General features: G+C 35.0%; 2 protein-coding genes and 1 pseudogene across 2 annotated transcripts; 2 read left to right on the top strand and 1 right to left on the bottom strand.

The window, feature by feature from the left end:
• Nucleotides 1-1,304: 1,304 nt before the first annotated feature.
• LOC132553430 (uncharacterized) lies at nucleotides 1,305-2,164 on the top strand (annotated as a pseudogene).
• A 369-nt stretch (nucleotides 2,165-2,533) lies between these two features.
• On the bottom strand, nucleotides 2,534-5,009 carry LOC132553328 (uncharacterized). The gene is made up of 5 exons (XM_060217599.1): nucleotides 4,761-5,009; nucleotides 4,498-4,599; nucleotides 3,413-3,604; nucleotides 2,924-3,063; nucleotides 2,534-2,633 (listed from the first exon to the last, which is right to left on the bottom strand). The coding sequence occupies exons 1-5, from the start codon at nucleotides 5,007-5,009 to the stop codon at nucleotides 2,534-2,536; spliced, it is 783 nt and encodes a 260-aa protein (XP_060073582.1).
• A 2,607-nt stretch (nucleotides 5,010-7,616) lies between these two features.
• LOC132553229 (uncharacterized) lies at nucleotides 7,617-16,747 on the top strand. Its single transcript, XM_060217494.1, has 6 exons — nucleotides 7,617-7,762; nucleotides 12,065-12,296; nucleotides 13,623-13,742; nucleotides 14,781-14,895; nucleotides 15,577-15,815; nucleotides 16,535-16,747. Exons 1-6 carry the CDS (start codon nucleotides 7,617-7,619, stop codon nucleotides 16,745-16,747), a joined length of 1,065 nt encoding a protein of 354 aa, XP_060073477.1.
• Nucleotides 16,748-16,972: the final 225 nt, after the last annotated feature.

The following is a 16,972-nucleotide window of genomic DNA, read 5'->3' as shown; positions in this document are numbered from 1 at the left end:
AACAAACTACACTACAAAATACTTCAACGCAACTGAACTTATACCTGTAAGTACACAAGATTTTGTTTCCTGTCAAATTGTTTTTCAATTCTTTTATTATCAAAAATTGTACAAAAAACACAACAGAATAGCACCTTTCAACACAAATCTAGATTATACAAAAGAAAGTCATGTGAACAGCTCCTTTCAAAACAAGTATTTAGATTGTACAAACGACACACACGTGAAAAACATCTTCCAACACAAATTTAAATTACACAAAGGACATCAGTGTATAGCGCCCTTTAATACAAATGTAGATTTCTAAAAAGACACGCAAGTGAATAATAACTTTCATTTAGATTGTGCAAAAGACATGAGTGAATAACACATTTCAAATTAAGTTTAAATTACACAAAACACACACATTTTAATTGCAAAATGCAATTAAAATATGATATAGAAAATGGCATGCAGGCTAGTAAAACCTTATGACTGAAATGTCACCAGCTTTACAACCTATACAATCTCAAAAGGATTGTACAAAAAGGCACATAAGTGAATTGTAGGATATACTAAAATATTATACATTTCCGTGTTAGAATGAAGAACCATTTTTAAGGAAGCTCCAAAACAGTTTACGTGCAGAACATAACAAAAATATCGTTGTTTTATAATGATGGTCTGACCGGGAGCTTACATCAGAGCTGGATCCCTTTCAATAAACAAAATTGTAACTATATTTCGAGTTTTAACAATCAATGTGAACTGAACGATGGAAACAACATGACCCAGATGTGGTTAAGATACAAATTTACCAGTGTCGGTAATTATACGGAACGCAGTTCGATACTCAAGAAGTACCATATATGACATAAATTGGTGTTGCATATATTTACTCTTCACGATTAATGAAAATATAAACACTTGCCTAGAAGGTCACCGGTGTTCGCTAAAAGGACAATACAATTATCAAAGTGCACTGCTATAAAGTTCTTCTACTTGGGAAAGTAGTCAATTCTCCTCTAATTGTCGTTATAGAAGGTTTTACTGAATCAGAAGTATATCTCAGTAGGCAGGTTTAACTGTATTAAGGTGAACGAAATGCACTTTTGTTTTTGTAAATTTCCTTATTTATAACGTTCCCTGGTTATTAAATGTAATATATTTATAACTTGCAAAGATTATATATGTGTCGTTTATCTTAAAATGGTGAAATAATAAATGTTCGGTAGAAATCGCATCAAAGAATCTTGGATGAGTTATCGCCCTTGAATTCGAAACCGCTGTGACGTCATAAGTGACAATCTGATCAGAAACTGATCATGGCGCACGTATATAACTCCGATTGTAGCGACATCGACGATATTCCAGAGGTGTCATTCACGCTATATATTCATCCATATATGTATGAACCTGAGACATCGAACAAGGACAATCACATCGACTCAGATTTGTCACATTGTTCCGCGGAACTGCATATAAGAGGTAACGAGGGTGACGAGGATGACGAAGATAGCATGGCTTCCGATCAGCCTGTCTGATAACATGTGTTTCCATATGGCCACTGAGGAGGAAAGAAAATGCTGTCAGGACATGAGTATATTAGAAGAAAAGTTGACCGACATAAGCTGTATCGCCCAACATGAAGGGTTTACTGCGAATTGTCTAAACATGCATGTTTTTGAAACATCCTACTATGAATATGCTGAAACACACGACCCAAGAGGACAACAAGACATTCACAGGTATATACTGTAAAGGACAATTTAAATGAACATCTTTGTCTAACAGATTAAATTGAACATTGATATCCTCTCTTACTAATGAAACCTCTACATAGCATACCTAACTAAATAATCAATTCCTATATTTCACCACTAAGTAGTGGATTAGCAATAACTTTTGACCACAGTCCATTTTGTAGCACTTAAATTACACTGCAAATTCTTGTATATATGCCTTCATGTACCAGTGTCTTCAAACTTTTCAAAATTTCATAACAATTTTTTTTCACTTCAGGAAGTATCGGCTTGTAATATATGGTAAATCTCCGACAATGGTTATGGATGATTTCGTCTCTGTCGAAATTCCCCATGGCACTGCGGAGTTGACTTGCAATGGAAGGAGGAGGAGTATCCATTTCCTTAAAAAAGTGCTGCTTCAGCCTGTTGAATGGTTGTGAATTGGAGCCTTCTGACTACAACCTCCTCCATCAACACTGTGATGTAATCTGTTGGCAAGTTGACATTAACAGTTTAAGGCAGAACAAGAACAATAAAAACTATAACTTGAATGGTCACAGTCATAATGAGGTGTCTTGTTATCACCATCTAATTTGTTATGCCAGGTAGTTATGTTAATATGTTATAGAATACCAGTAAGGTTCTCTAAAAATTGTTTAGATTTATCTAAAGTAAAACAGTGAAAAATTATTTACTTCAATAAAATGGATATCATTAATATACTTTTATATTTAAAATATCACATTAATTTTTTGTTAAGATATCAGGGCAGGTAAATAAAATTAACATACTGAAGTTCTGTTTGACTTTTAATCTCCTTTGGGACAGCATCTCCTTTTCTTCCTTTCGAGAAAGCAATTCGGTATCTGGCAATCCCATCCTCCAGAGTTGAAATGAAAAGCTGCCAGTCTGAAATATGGTAGTACAGTATGTGTTAAGCAAATAGTCCAGTCTGTGCAGAATTATTAAAGAAAAGTATTCAATAAGGTACCATATCTTGTGAATTTATTCATCAGGGTACTGTATTTATCCGGTAATAAGCCCATGCCTGGTAATAAGCCCACCCATTTTTTTTTCTATTATTAGACACTGGCCCCCTGGGCTTATTGCATGATAAATACGGTATCATATCAGGGTCATAGTGATTTATTTCTGGTGTTTTATTTCTATAAGCACTGCAGTATATCGGTATATCTCACCTTGCTTTCATCTGATTGTAAAAGAAATAGCTGGTCTTTGGTGCATTGTGTGAAGCGTCCAAGCATGACGTCTGATGTGCTGAGGACAACTCTCGAACATCTTTCATCAGGAGTTTCCCACATACAATTTTTTCCATTTCCTGAAACGAAAGGGCAGAAATAAGATCTTTAACAAGTGCAGTAAAAATACTGAATGAGTAATAAATATCAATAACATCTTGAAAAGCAAGAACTACTTCCCTTTGCTTTCCACCCTTATTCTGTGCATAGACTAGGTTTGGAAGTGTTAACTGAGACAAATATTTACAAACTGTAACTTTGGTTAATTCAAAAGGATCACTGTGCATTTACATTTTTATATATGTATGATTAGAAAGGAAGCCTGTTATTTGAAAAGTATTACAAATTCATAATATGATAATGGAAAATATCTTATTATCTAATTAAAATTCTTATTATCTATAATCTCAATTAGTATCTTATAATTACCTGGCTTGATCCACCTTCTTGAGATGTCCCCATGTGGAAAAGATCTCTATGCCCCTCGTGAATATTAGCGACATGGTTCAGGATACTTGTCAATTTTTTTCGTACAAGTTCTGCATTTCCTCCACTGCTGGCAGCACACCAGTAAGCATGGTTGCTTATAGATCTGGCCCATTCTCCAGCTATTTTGTACTTCTAGTTTCCAAGAGCTTCTAGTTTCTTGTAGACACCTTTGTAAAATAAGAAATTCATTAGCAATTTAATACTTATTAATTTCCATATATATTCTAGAGTCATGGATAGTAACTGGCTATTTTTCTCCGAAGGAAAATGTACAGCATTTGTCCTCCAATAGCCCTAAGAGGTGTTCATGAAATAAAGTCGGAAGAAAGGGTTGGGTTTTTTTTTACTGGATATGGGTCTAAACATCCTCGGTTGCCATCTTTGATTTTTCACAATGGACATTTCATGTAGATTCAGCCAACATATTAATCACTTTGTTATTAAAATGAAGGATATCAAAAAAGAGGTCTATCAAACACTGACAGAACATACCTGGTAACAGAATATTTTGCATATGTATTGCGACTTGGCAAGGTCTACTCAGGTCAAAGGGGAGGTGTGTGTGTTTATTAATACAAGACATCCCCTAATGGGGTTGGGGGAGCTTATTACCCAGCATTGGCGCCTATTGCTAATTCAGCAAATCTTCAGAGGTGAAATGAAATAAACACCTATATATAGCTAGCAGTTAATACAGGGTAACATACCGAAGTAAGTGCTTACCCTTTGCAACATGCCAAACATCAAACCTATGGTCTATATTTGGATGGTCACTTTTCATCAGCTTTTGGACTTGGCAGTGTCTGTCAGTCAACAAATCAGATATTGGTATGTCCTTATCTTTTAAGAATTGGAAGCAGCGCTTCAGTCCTTTCAGTTCCATTGCGTATGAATTTTCACTTCATTTGACTTTAATATAATTAACATGGGTATTAATGAACTGAAAAATGATTAAAAACATGGTTCCCCCTTTCCATAATACTGATCAATAAATGCACACATATACAAAGTCTTCACTTAATTACCTGGACAAGCTGAATATCCACCACTTTGGCAGTTTCTACATGGATAAGTGTGTAGGATCCGTATTTTGCAGTGTCCTGGGAAACTGCATCTAGCATCACCACCTAGTTTCAAGGAACTGCCACTGTTTTTGATGTAATTCAAATATACTGATTGCTGATGTTGCCAGCATGATAATGTGGATGGAACAATGTAGGTCCTGGCTCTGCCATTTTCTGATAAATCCACATGCACATATACTTGTTACACAAACACAAGTACAAACTGTTGTTTTCATGTGTTGCAAGTTTCTCCTGCTGCAGACAGCACATATGTCCAGCAGTTCAAACAGACATTGTTCAAACACAACATACTTGTGGGCTTTGTCTGGATCAGTGTCGTCACTGTCCAATTCATGTGTTGTTGTGAGATTGTCTTCCAAATCTGCATAATCCTCTAGATCTTCTTCTGAATCATAGTCCTGATCTGGCAGAGAAATATCCATGTCGCTCTCATCATTAGAATAATTCTCCATATCTTTCTAGATGGTGTTGTATCTGTGGTATTGAATGGATGTAGACACAGTCAGGCATGTGGCCTATACCCCACAAGATGTAACCGGAGTCTTCATTTCTGATATTTTTGGTCTGTAGACTAACATGACGACGTTTCTGGGAAAAAATTAATTGCTGTGAACTCCGTATAGATTGCCAGAACATTCCAATCTATTGATTCACATCAAATATTAGAATAGCCATGTGATTCACATGAACTAATCATATACGTTAATGATGTTATTAACACTTCTATTTCTTGGATGGGCAATACATTTTGAACCTACTTACACTATGAGATGTTCATATCATTTGAAAACATATAATGATCAAGAATTATAATAAAAGATGTACTTTTCTGTATTTTATCAAAAATTATATTGCATCACAATCCATTTTCAAGAGCAGAAGTGCATGGCCTTCATAAATATGCTGGGTGAAATTATATATACCGGAGAGGAAGAGGGGGTGGTATATATGTGTACCCGAAATGCATTCAGAGAACACCATAATAGTATATATTATATGTACATTCTGCAAGGTTGTATGAGGTCTGACAGCCAACATTGTATGTCTCTAGTGTCTCCATGTGCAGCTGATTTGGATGGTATTGAATTTGTTCAGACCTGTAATTCGTACTAATCAGCTGTTGATTTGTTACGTCTGTCACAATCTACAAACAAAAAAACTAAAAAATAAATGGATAAACTAAATAAACAAGTGGAAAACATTTTATGTGCTGCCAGTAATATCAGAAAGGGGGGGGGGGTGCAGTTCACTGTGGTTAGGCATAGATTAGCTTATATTATAATTACATTGTATGTGGCTTGCAAGTACAATACATTATTACTTTAAAATATTACGTACATACTACAGTTTTTAATACAACTGATGCAGTTATTTACCTCGAGATGTCGCCTTTTCTGGACTGCTGTGCTAGGCCTAGACCGGCTTCTGCTCGGAGTTGAGCCGACTGAATAGTGTTGGTCATTACGGGCATTGGCAGGACTGGTACCGCTGTCTTCGGTCTGGATGGGAGCGCTTGTCACATATGACGTCACAGATAAGGGCGATAACTCAGTCAAGACCGTTGTGCTTCGCAAGATCGACTGAAGAACTCAATTTACTTACCAAACCCTCTAAATTTGTGTGAAATATCACGTTTTTGTTTGTTATGATACTTTATAACACTCATCGGCAGTTATTTTATTGGTTTTGGTTTTCTGTCACCATTAATATATCTCAGCTTCCTTGAATGATCTTTGTAGACAGGTTTAACTATATCAATACAACATCTGCTTCTTCTCCTGGTCTTACCGACATGTTTGACTGTATGATTACTGTTTTCAGCTTACGGATATACGCGTTAGGACGACTCAGGAGTCTCCGTCATTACCTAAAAGTGGATCAGGAAGTGTGATGTTGATTTGGGAGGTTCCTCCGTTAACATCCGGGTTATACAATTTGAAGGCATCAATATGGCGGTATTCTGGACTGGGAAGTGGCGGAATAACCGTATCGCATACACGATTTCCATTGGTGGGATCAAATATCCCATGTGTTTCTCCATTAACATTTTTAAGAGGTAAACGTCAATGTGACATCCATATCTCCAACATACCCTACACTACAGGAAGTGTTGAGGCAAACAGGATTGGTGTAAATATTACCGTTCTTGTGCTCCCTGACTTTGCGGAAGCATATTCAACCTATAAAATGAAAGTGGTTTTGACCTTACCAGGAAGCAGTTCATCACAATTATTCCAATTCTTCTTCACCGTTACGGATCAGGAAATATTCGCGGTAAAGAATATACTATTACCAAAAGGTTGTTATGGTTATTTCAAAAGCTTCTAAAAATAATGCTCTCATGAAACACAATATAGTTTTCTTTTTCATTTCTTCTGTTTTATGCAATTATGTAATATATATTATTCCCGGTACAGACCTAAAAAATGTATGGGGTCAACCTGGCCCGACCACGTTGGTTTTCCCCGGGTACTCCGGTTTCCTCCTAATGGAAGACCCTCTCGTGCTTCTATCAATACTGAAAAATATAAACTTAAAACTTCTTTCTCTATTGTTGTAAAATATATAAAATTTATATATAGATAACAACCAGTAGAACAAGTAAAACTGTACAACCTTTAATATATAAAATGTTTTACACTATAAAACGATGAGAATCTCGTTATATATTAACCATCGTACAACCAGAAATGTTTATTAAACAATATACCATAGCTATTATGAATGCATGTTTTACATAAATTAACAAGGCGGTGTCAGCCTTCTGTAAAAACATATATTTGAACTCCAATTCAATCAATCTAGGACAAAATATGAACAAAAGAAAGATTTACACCACGAATACCCCTAAATAAAGTATGAGGAGAATAAGACCAGGTGTTCTGAAAGAGTAAGCTACTTCATCGACGACGTTTACTTTGATGTACAGACATGTTTGAATTATTTTTGCACATTATCTAATTATAGTATGATGCTTTTTCACGTTATAGATACCCGATAGTATTACACTCACGGAGGTATGTCCGTCCGTAACAGCCAGCACTAATCTGATGCTAAGAATGCAAACTAAGCCTGATACATCTTACGGCCGTATGCTAGTGGAGATGCCAACAGAATCTGCCGAGCAGGCCTTCATGTTGTGTGGCTTTGAAAAAATACAAAGAGGAAAGAGTGTGGCTTTTCGACAGAAAACAATAATTACAAGGTAGGAACATTCATAACAAAACTAACCGTTCGTTACTTACTTTGACAGCTCTTGGCATCCATAGCGTACTTATGTTGATGGTTTCATATCTTTAAGTTGATTTCTAATAATAGAGATGAGTTTAAGATTAAATCAATATGATAGGTCTCTGGACATGGTATTGGCAGCTGTGGTGTTTAACATACTTTAATGGTATGTATGATGTATTTAAATAATGGGCTTTAGTGTTGTAGCATCAAACGACAGACCTTCGCAGAAACGCATATTAATCATTAAGATACAGACATTATAACCAAGTTGATTTCAAAAAATTCACAAGGATACAATAAGATACCAGGTAATCAGTGGACGTCCTAGTTGTTGATCTGAACCGTTTTCAGATCTTTTAAGTAAAATTGTCAGTCAAATTAATATTACAATCTGTGTGATATTGATTGCTCTAAACGTGGAACTTAATGGATTTTTAATGACTTCCAGAAACGTTTGACCAATTTAACACATTTCTTTCTGAACACTACTATGTAAAAGGAGAAAGCCTTCAATAATGAGAGCTGTATTTTCCTAAAAAGTTGTTACCAGTAACCAGTGATGTATATTTCAATAAGTTTTACGGACTTTTTTTGTTTAAAGCTGAATTTGTTGAAGATTATTTCAAGTTAAAGATGCTTCGTCCCTAAATAATTAGAGGCTGATTTGATTAACTAAGATTAACGTTTAGGGTGTTGTCGATATTGTGCAGGAAAACCGTGATTTTGGGAAAACGCCCATGGCTATTCAGTGAACTGCGATATATTAACACCGTAGGATGGAGTAGAAGGGATGGTGTTATATAGAAATAACATATTCACAATAGGACAAAATCATCACGCTTATCTTACAGCTTGATGAAAAACTGTTACTGATATTTTCATCGCAGGAAAATATCGAAGTCAGCAAAATCAAGGTTGCGGCCTTAGCAACCTCCAACCAAAGGCTGGTAACCACATGATATAATCATTGGAATGTGTGATGCCATCGGTTTTGTTTACGTATTGTATAGGAGTGTGTGACGTTTATTATTGGTATTTTGCATGCAGAACATCATTTTTACAGTTTTATTACAAAATATTACTATTTTACTGATAAAAGAAATTTTACAATGCTTCTTTTTAATTTAACACTCACATTTATTTATTGGCCAGATTTAACATTTTTCACCTCCAAAAATACAGTTCATTCTAATTCGAGCAAATGTAAAAAATTAAAATTAGATGTTTCACGTACCTTCTACTCAAGCTAGTGTAGAAGACGGATATTGCATCAGATATGATCTGTAAATGCAATAAAAGATGGTGGACATTTCCGGAGCCGGTGAAGAGTACCTAGACCTGGGAAATACCTTTATATACGCCACAGCACGAAGAGTAAAGAACGACGGTTCCAACACGACTAACGACGACAGTGTAGCGGCTACAAAACTATAATTACATAACCTTTTTTCGGATGTCGGCTTTAAGTCTGAACGAAAAAGTCGTTTCCCCATCGAATAACCTGTATGCTTATAGAGCTTACATGGAAACTCTCTAAAGCTTCGTTAAGCGGCTAAAGAATCTCCGTTGAAGGGAAGTATATTATAAAAAAAAAACGAGTACGAAAATGGACACGACTAGAGCCGACAATCACGGTTATATCAGAAGGAAATAACTGACATCGAATAGCTACATAGAGATACTAAATTAATAAAGTAGATGTGAGGATAACTTTAACTAGAAGTAAAGATTCGTTTTGTCTGATGGAAGAAGTCGACGGGTACATAGTGACCATAGAAGACATTTAACTGAACGTGTCGAAAGTGAAACCTAGTTCGTCGGTTAGATTGGCACATAGGGACGCGTTAGACCTGACTCTCGTCAAATACCACATCAGCAGAATAGAAATGAACGCTGCTTCCATTCCGAGGGGGAAACTCGAATTCGTAAAAGACAAACTGTTTATAGGACAAATGCCCAAGAGATTAGTCGTGGGATGCGTAGACAGCAATGCCTATAGCGGCGTCATTAACAATAATCCATTTAGTTTCAAACACTAAAGAATGACTTACGTCGTGTTGAACATGGATGGCAATCAGGTTCCGTCAAAACCTTTACAGCCGCATAAGAAGCTATCTGGGTTTATTCAGTAGAATAAGCAAAATTTTCAACGACGAGGGTAATAACATTGCAAGGGAGGAATGCGGAAACGGCAATACTTTGTTTGGATTCGTCCTGACGCCCGATCTTTCTGAATTAGCACAATTCACGTTATGAAGAGAGGAATGTTGTCTCTGGAAATTCATTTCGGTGAACGCTTGACCAAATAAAATCAACAACAGCCTGTATGCCGAATTCGGCAGCATCTTAGAAATCGACAGGTCTTATTTTCTTTTCATTTAATTTCATTGTCTAAAAAAACGAATAGAAATAAGAAACATCTTAAAAATATTTCACCTATTTTGAAAAGTGTCTATGCCTCGTGCAATAAGGTCGCCATGTTCGTTAGTCTGTAATACCCATCCACATACGAAACAAGGTCAAAACTGGATTGCCGTATACATAGAAGTGAAGAGTATTAACGATCCCTTAACTTTAAAATAAACAAGTGTATAACGTGCAGATATGACCATATACAGCAACATAACTATCTAGTGTGTGGTGAGTACTCTATATTTTATTTGGTACTCAGAGAAAGTGAGATGGCTAGGTCTGATTTAACGGAAATGCTTAGAAAAGATTTCGATGCAAATATTTAGTATGTACATTGTAGATAATTTTGTTCCAAGAAAGATGATTTATTATTAGACCATAAAAATCGATGATACCCTGTTCTTTACAATTTTTGCAATAATTGTTAACAACCCAGAGACCGATAGCCATCATTAGAAAATCACTGAATAGTTTAAATGTCCAAATTGCACATTTTGAGTCCAAAAATGTTTTTCAAAAGTAAGATGTTAATATTCAAAGAATAAGAAGATGAAAGAAATGTTGTTCTGTCACTATCAAAATGTTGAAATATTCTGTAAATAAATATTGTAAAATTCTAAACTTTTGTCAATAAAAATATCAGTGTTTGCATGCAAATACCAGCAGTAAACAACAGCAAAACAGCATTAAAATGTAGCAAACATTCGCAAACTACAACAAAAAGCAGCATACAGCAGCAAAACATCAGCAAAAGTTTGATTTCCAATCATCATTGCATATTTTGAACAAAAAGGTTTAACATTATAGTTTTCTTCGTTAAAAATATATTCTACAAATAGAACATGTGATAATTTAAAGAAATGTAATATTTTTTTGTGTTTTTTAGCAATAAAATAACAATATTTTGTGATAAAAACGTGTAAATTATGTTTTGCATGCAAAATACCAACAATGCACACCTTAACACGCCTAGAAGTAATATACCTTTTTTAAAAAAAGGATTATACACTCTACGGTACAGTCGAAAATTTGACATCATCAAAACCAACTTGTCAGTCGTAATACGTACAATACAACAGCAAAAAACATCAATGGCGTCATCAAAATCAACCCGTTAGTCCAAATACACAGACTCCATTTTAAGAAAAAGAAACAGGAATGGTAAGTAAATAAAAGCGATGATGTCAAACACTCTTATACAATAAGGGGGGAAATGATGACGTCACACACTCCAATGGTGTTATTAGGTGGACGGAGGTCTTTGGTTGGGGTTGCTGAGACCGCCATACGCAACGAAATCTAGATGGCGGAATTTCTTTCGCAACCCCTTTTTTACTTGGTTAGTTTTCAGTTTTTTGACCCCTCAAAGAGATGGAACTGTCTGTAGCGGTGAGAGCCTGATTATGGTAGACGACTCCACTGCCTAATAATGCCTTATTCTAACTCTAGCAGTTTGAAACATGTCTATAAGTTGACAGGAAGGATTAGTGACAAACATGGTTTAGGTAATTTGCAAATTCGTCAAATGCCTAAAACACATTGTATGGCCTAACTTTAACCCTAAATCCTTGGATTGTAGTTAGCACGCCTTCTCTTTTTCGAAAAGCCACAGAAGGATATTTAGCGTGCGGGATTTTACAGTCCTAATAAACCCCTTACTAGAACTTTCAATGTTTGTAAAATCCTAACATAAGTTTGGGTTGGTGATATTCTAATAGCCCGTTCAGTTCACAGCGTTACTATAAAATATGATTTAGTCGTAATGCATCCTTTCATAGCATCTGTATTACAGGTGAGATCAAAGATAAAAATCAATCAAAACTAATTCAGAGAATTTTACAATTTCTCTTCACTATTTCAGACGAGATGACGGAATGATCGGGAGACTACAAGTGAAATTTAGTCCTCTGACTAATACAGTAATGTTAAATGAAGAAGGAGGAACTACTCACTACGTCAGAATGAATATGATGGTTACTTATATTAATGACAGTTTACATGTCAATAATTCTCCACTGCTTTTTGAAGCCAGGATCGTCAGTAACAACGTAACAGAATGGAGAGGGAAAATACCAATACATCGACCAGCAATCGTAAGCATGAATTGTAATATTGCCAAGCTTTTTCATTCTGACAATGGATAAAAGTCGAGAGATAAAATATAAAGAAAAATGAATCAGTTGAGAAAGACATAGGCCAAATGATGCTTCGTTACAGGATTTTCGTCGTGTGTTCTCTGTAATGGGACCCTATTCAGAAATATCTAGGTCTCTCTGTAAAGGTTGAATCGACTTACAGAAAAAAGTGTTGTCCTTTAAAATTTTTATAATTGAGAATTTTCAACGTATTGATAAAAAACCGCGATAATTTGATAACATCTAATTAATCGTTCTGTACAGTAACACTCTATGAAAGAAGTTCGAAGGTCTTTTGCCCTGGTGATGTGTCTTAAAAGGTATAATCTTAAAAAAGTAATCTAAAGCAACAAGGTTGTTTGTTGCTATTATTCTTTTACCGGTAGAGACAACAGAGAAGGTTTACAGATAGAAATCCATTATTTCTTATCATTAATGCTTTTCTGTGAATAACAGGTATTTGTCCTGCATTTCAAAGTAATTGTGTGGCACGGACTTAATGATGATTATATGTAAAGTGCTACTTCAAGCCCAATCATCAAAATCGCTCTTCGTCTGTCTTCCGTCGTCGTCCGTCTGTCCTTAAACAATTCTAATTGACTTTTTTTGCTGAGAAGGCAAGATGGATAATTATCCCCAAATGGGACGGCTACCGAAAGTCGTCCATCTTCAATATTGTATAGGGTCATCTTTTATTACTCTCTTTTGGGAGACACAATAAATCTTTCCAACATTTTACATATAAGTTCCCTTTGGTCCTTAGGTACGTCCTTTTGATTTTGAGATTGATAAAAAAATGACTGACAGACAGTCACCTTGTATTTTGATAAAGAAAGTTTCGTTTCAGTGTGAGAAAACTTGGATGGATTTTTCTAAAATTCTAGTTAAAGGTTCCCTAGCTTTGTCATTTGATTTCGGAAGTAACAAGAAAAACCAAAATGGCCGACAGTTAACCATCTTGGATTTGAAAACACAAAAATTATTATTCCTATTTCGTAGAGGAATTATCAAATTTGATATAAGTAAGAACTACAACAGAGGACAGAATACAAAACAGGTTTCATCAAATATTGCTCTCTTGTTTCATTTGAATTTACAGGCTCAAGTTTTCATCCAATCGAAATATTTTGAAAACAATTGATAATCTTCTCACTTCCTGGTACTTTTCTCCTTATACTATCCGGAGTCCCCATGATAAACGCTTTTTATGATATTTTGTCTTCGTATTACGATTACGATTTAGTCGGAGGAAAGAATGTTTTAATTTTGAGATTTTCATTTCAGGAGTATTATCCTGATTTTATAGTTCTGACAGAAATCACAAAAACTGCTGACGTCAATCCCAGCAACCTTACGTACCTCTACAGTCAAAATGGTTCTTACTACCATCGCGAGGCAGTAGTGGTAAGTTACTCATACTAGCATCCAGACGTCGTAGCGTTTTCAGGTATGATAGTGTGGCCCTTACTATCATCTAGAATTCCTCGTGGTAAGTTACTCATATTAGCATCCAGAAAGCATAGCGTTTTCAGGTATGATAGTGTGGCCCTTACTATCATCTAGAATTCTTCGTGGTAAATTATCCATACTTACATCCAGAGATCGTAGCATTTTCATGGTATTAAGTATGATTGTAGGTTTGCTGTTGTCACTATATCTATAATAAGAAGGCTCTAATTCCTCCTTTTGGAATGTCATATTCTCTATTTGTATTGGCCATGATTTCCATGGACTGCCGTTGAAGACGCTAAGATTTCCAGAACACCTTATTCACCTTGTACATGTCATTGGTCCGTTTGATTTTACCCTTGTCACTATTCTTTTTTAAATTTATTCATTGTAAACCCTATAAACAAAATAGATCTTCGTGGGAACAATTAAAAACAGAATGTATTGAATAGTGAAAACACTGACAACAGCATATTTATGGCCCGGGGACATTGCATGTTGAAATATATATGGCTTAGGCACATTAACATTAAAATATTCAAGGCAGTGGAACATTAACATCAAAATATTTAAGGTGTTGGAACATTAACAGCAAAATATCTCGGGCTTTGAAACATTGGCAAAAAATATTAGAGGCGAGGGAAAATCGACAACGAAATATTCAGTCGGGGACTATTGACAACAAAATATTCAAGGCGGAGGATCATTTACAACAAAACATTCAAGGCTTAGGAACATTGAAAACAAAATATTAAAGTATTGAAATTTTGAAAACAAAATATTTAAGGCATGGGAACATTAACAACAAAATATTACGGGCGTGGGAACAATAACACCAAAATATCCCATTGGTACTTTGAAAATAAAATGTGTATGAGATGAGAACATTTATAACAAGATATGCATTGCAGTGGAACAAAAACGCAAAAGCAAATAGGAGAACCTTGTCAGTTATATCTATTCAAAGTAAATTCTATAATATTATATTTACAGTGGAATAACGGCAGTGATGTGTACAGGTTTGAGTTTCCTAAAGTCATCGCCTACTTTTCCTTTTCTGCAAGTTCATGCATTGTGATATGTAACGTTACCGCTGTAAGGTTACCACGTAAGTAAACTACATAAAATCAATAAATATCAAATGACGTCTTAATATAGATACAAAATAAATAAACATCAAATGATGTTACGATACAGATAAGATAAATTAATATACATCAAATGACGCCACAATACCGATAAATACAATGAATATACATCAAATGACGTCACAATACACGTAGATGAAATATATAAAAAAAAAAATCAACATATTTTAATAAACATTGGTATTATGGAAAAGGATTTATTCTCTTAATAACGTTAACACATTACACGAATGTACAACAAACGTCCTAACAATGATACGAACTCCTTCAAATCGAGTGTTCATTAAAGACGAATGTTCTAAATAGTCCATAGACATCGAGAACTTGTATACTGTAAAAACCACAAATTTCCATAGGAAGATTGATTTTCGATAATTTTTGGGGCACTCCTTATCCACGAATTCATATGACCACGAAAATTATAATTTAATTTGTTCAACCGTATCGATCTACGAAACAAGAAGTCCATGAAAAATAATGAAAACCACCATAATAAATTCTCACGAAAATATAGTATTGCACAGTATACATCTAAAGGGAAGAGATATTCATCGTGATCATAAAAGTATAATGAAACATGGCTGACATGAAAACAAGTAAATTATGAATTTAAACAAACATACAATGTATTTATGTTTCAGTGTTGGATTACATTACCATTGTAAAAGATGATAATAAGGTCATGTTGAGGATGTTGCCATATGCCCTGGACCAGGACTTAAACACGTGCTTTGATCTTCCCGTCCCAGGGGATTTCCCCCCAATGCTGTGGCTGAAGATTAAAAACATGAGTCTGTTCGGTGTGACGTCACAGAAATTTGTAGTTCACGCCATAGGTCAAGGCATAGAGTGTACACGTATTGGACAAAAAAGTATACAAGTAAGTTGTTGAGTTCGTTGCTATATTTACATTGAGTTCACGTCATATGTTTAGGTGTCAATATCTGCATTAAAATCCTGTCGTAATACATTTTTATTGTCGAAATTTACATTGAATTCACGTCAACTCTCTAATTCTACATGGAAACCACATTGAGATAGGTGTTAGTTGCGTTGTGAATTTACGATATAAAGATAAATCTGTGTAAATTGCCATGGTTACAAAGGAATGATCGAACAAGAAAACATTCCTTGTAAATAGTAGGATCGATGAAATACAGAAAACAAGTACATTGTTTCTAATGCTGAGAATAATACGAAAACAACAACAACCGTAAAAGTTATGTTGGTGGTATAAATATTATTTTCAATATTCTGTACAGGTTATCTTTCAATGGTTCAGATTGTGGTGGTTTTTCTTAAAGATTGAAAAAATGGCGTTTTCACAAATGTCAAATGATATATAACGAATAGAAGTTGGCATGGATTAATGAACAATGATTAATGAGTCAATGACGATTTGTCAGAGAAAGTAATAAATAGGTTTTGAAAACCACGAAATTTCAGTCTCACCAAAATATGTGATTATACATTATTCTATAATTCTGTGTACCCACTATATTTAAGTTTCTTTCTCACAAGAAAACTGAAGCCTTAACAACAATGAGTGAATCTTTCTGTGTGTTATTTCTGTTAATCTTGTATACCATTAATCTTCAGGTCGGAACCTCTAAACCCGCCGATAGTAACAACTGCAGCATCGACTCCGATGTAGAATTTTGTAAGATCATGTCTTATAATTCTTCTGCGATCATCACCTACTGTGATATAGAATGTGTTTGTAACAATTGTTCCAATGTTCATATTGTCATGCAAAGTGCAAACACTAAACCCTGGAGGCTATGTGAACTCACCATTGAGGATGTAATATAATTATATCGAGAGGAATCCTGAACTGCATACTATACGATAACATGATATTTTTGTATAACACCAAACGGGATTGTACATATCAGAGGAACCTAATAAAGCACTTTAAACATCTAACATAGACTTGTTGAGTATTCCAAACACGATATATACACAATGGTATCGCTGGGTGGTAAACATTATTATGGAGCCCAGGTTCTAGTAAAGAGTAATGTATCCCGTATCCCA

This window comes from Ylistrum balloti, unplaced genomic scaffold, assembly GCF_031769215.1.
Source record: "Ylistrum balloti isolate Yb309-2 unplaced genomic scaffold, AGI_CSIRO_Ybal_v1 Utg369564, whole genome shotgun sequence".
NCBI classification, from domain to species: Eukaryota; Metazoa; Mollusca; class Bivalvia; order Pectinida; family Pectinidae; genus Ylistrum; species Ylistrum balloti.
The sequence above is the reverse complement of the archived record's forward strand: the minus strand, read 5'-3'. Positions and strand labels throughout refer to the sequence as shown.

Coding starts and splice junctions, on each gene's coding strand:
- LOC132553328 (XM_060217599.1), bottom strand. CDS start 5,009: ATGGAGAATTATTCTAATGATGAGAGCGACATGGATATTTCTCTGCCA. Junction 3,064..3,412: donor AAGAAGGTGGATCAAGCCAG/GTAATTATAAGA, acceptor CTTTCGTTTCAG/GAAATGGAAAAAATTGTATG. Junction 2,634..2,923: donor TACAATCAGATGAAAGCAAG/GTGAGATATACC, acceptor ACCATATTTCAG/ACTGGCAGCTTTTCATTTCA.
- LOC132553229 (XM_060217494.1), top strand. CDS start 7,617: ATGCAAACTAAGCCTGATACATCTTACGGCCGTATGCTAGTGGAGATG. Junction 13,743..14,780: donor ACCATCGCGAGGCAGTAGTG/GTAAGTTACTCA, acceptor TTATATTTACAG/TGGAATAACGGCAGTGATGT. Junction 15,816..16,534: donor TTGGACAAAAAAGTATACAA/GTAAGTTGTTGA, acceptor ATTAATCTTCAG/GTCGGAACCTCTAAACCCGC.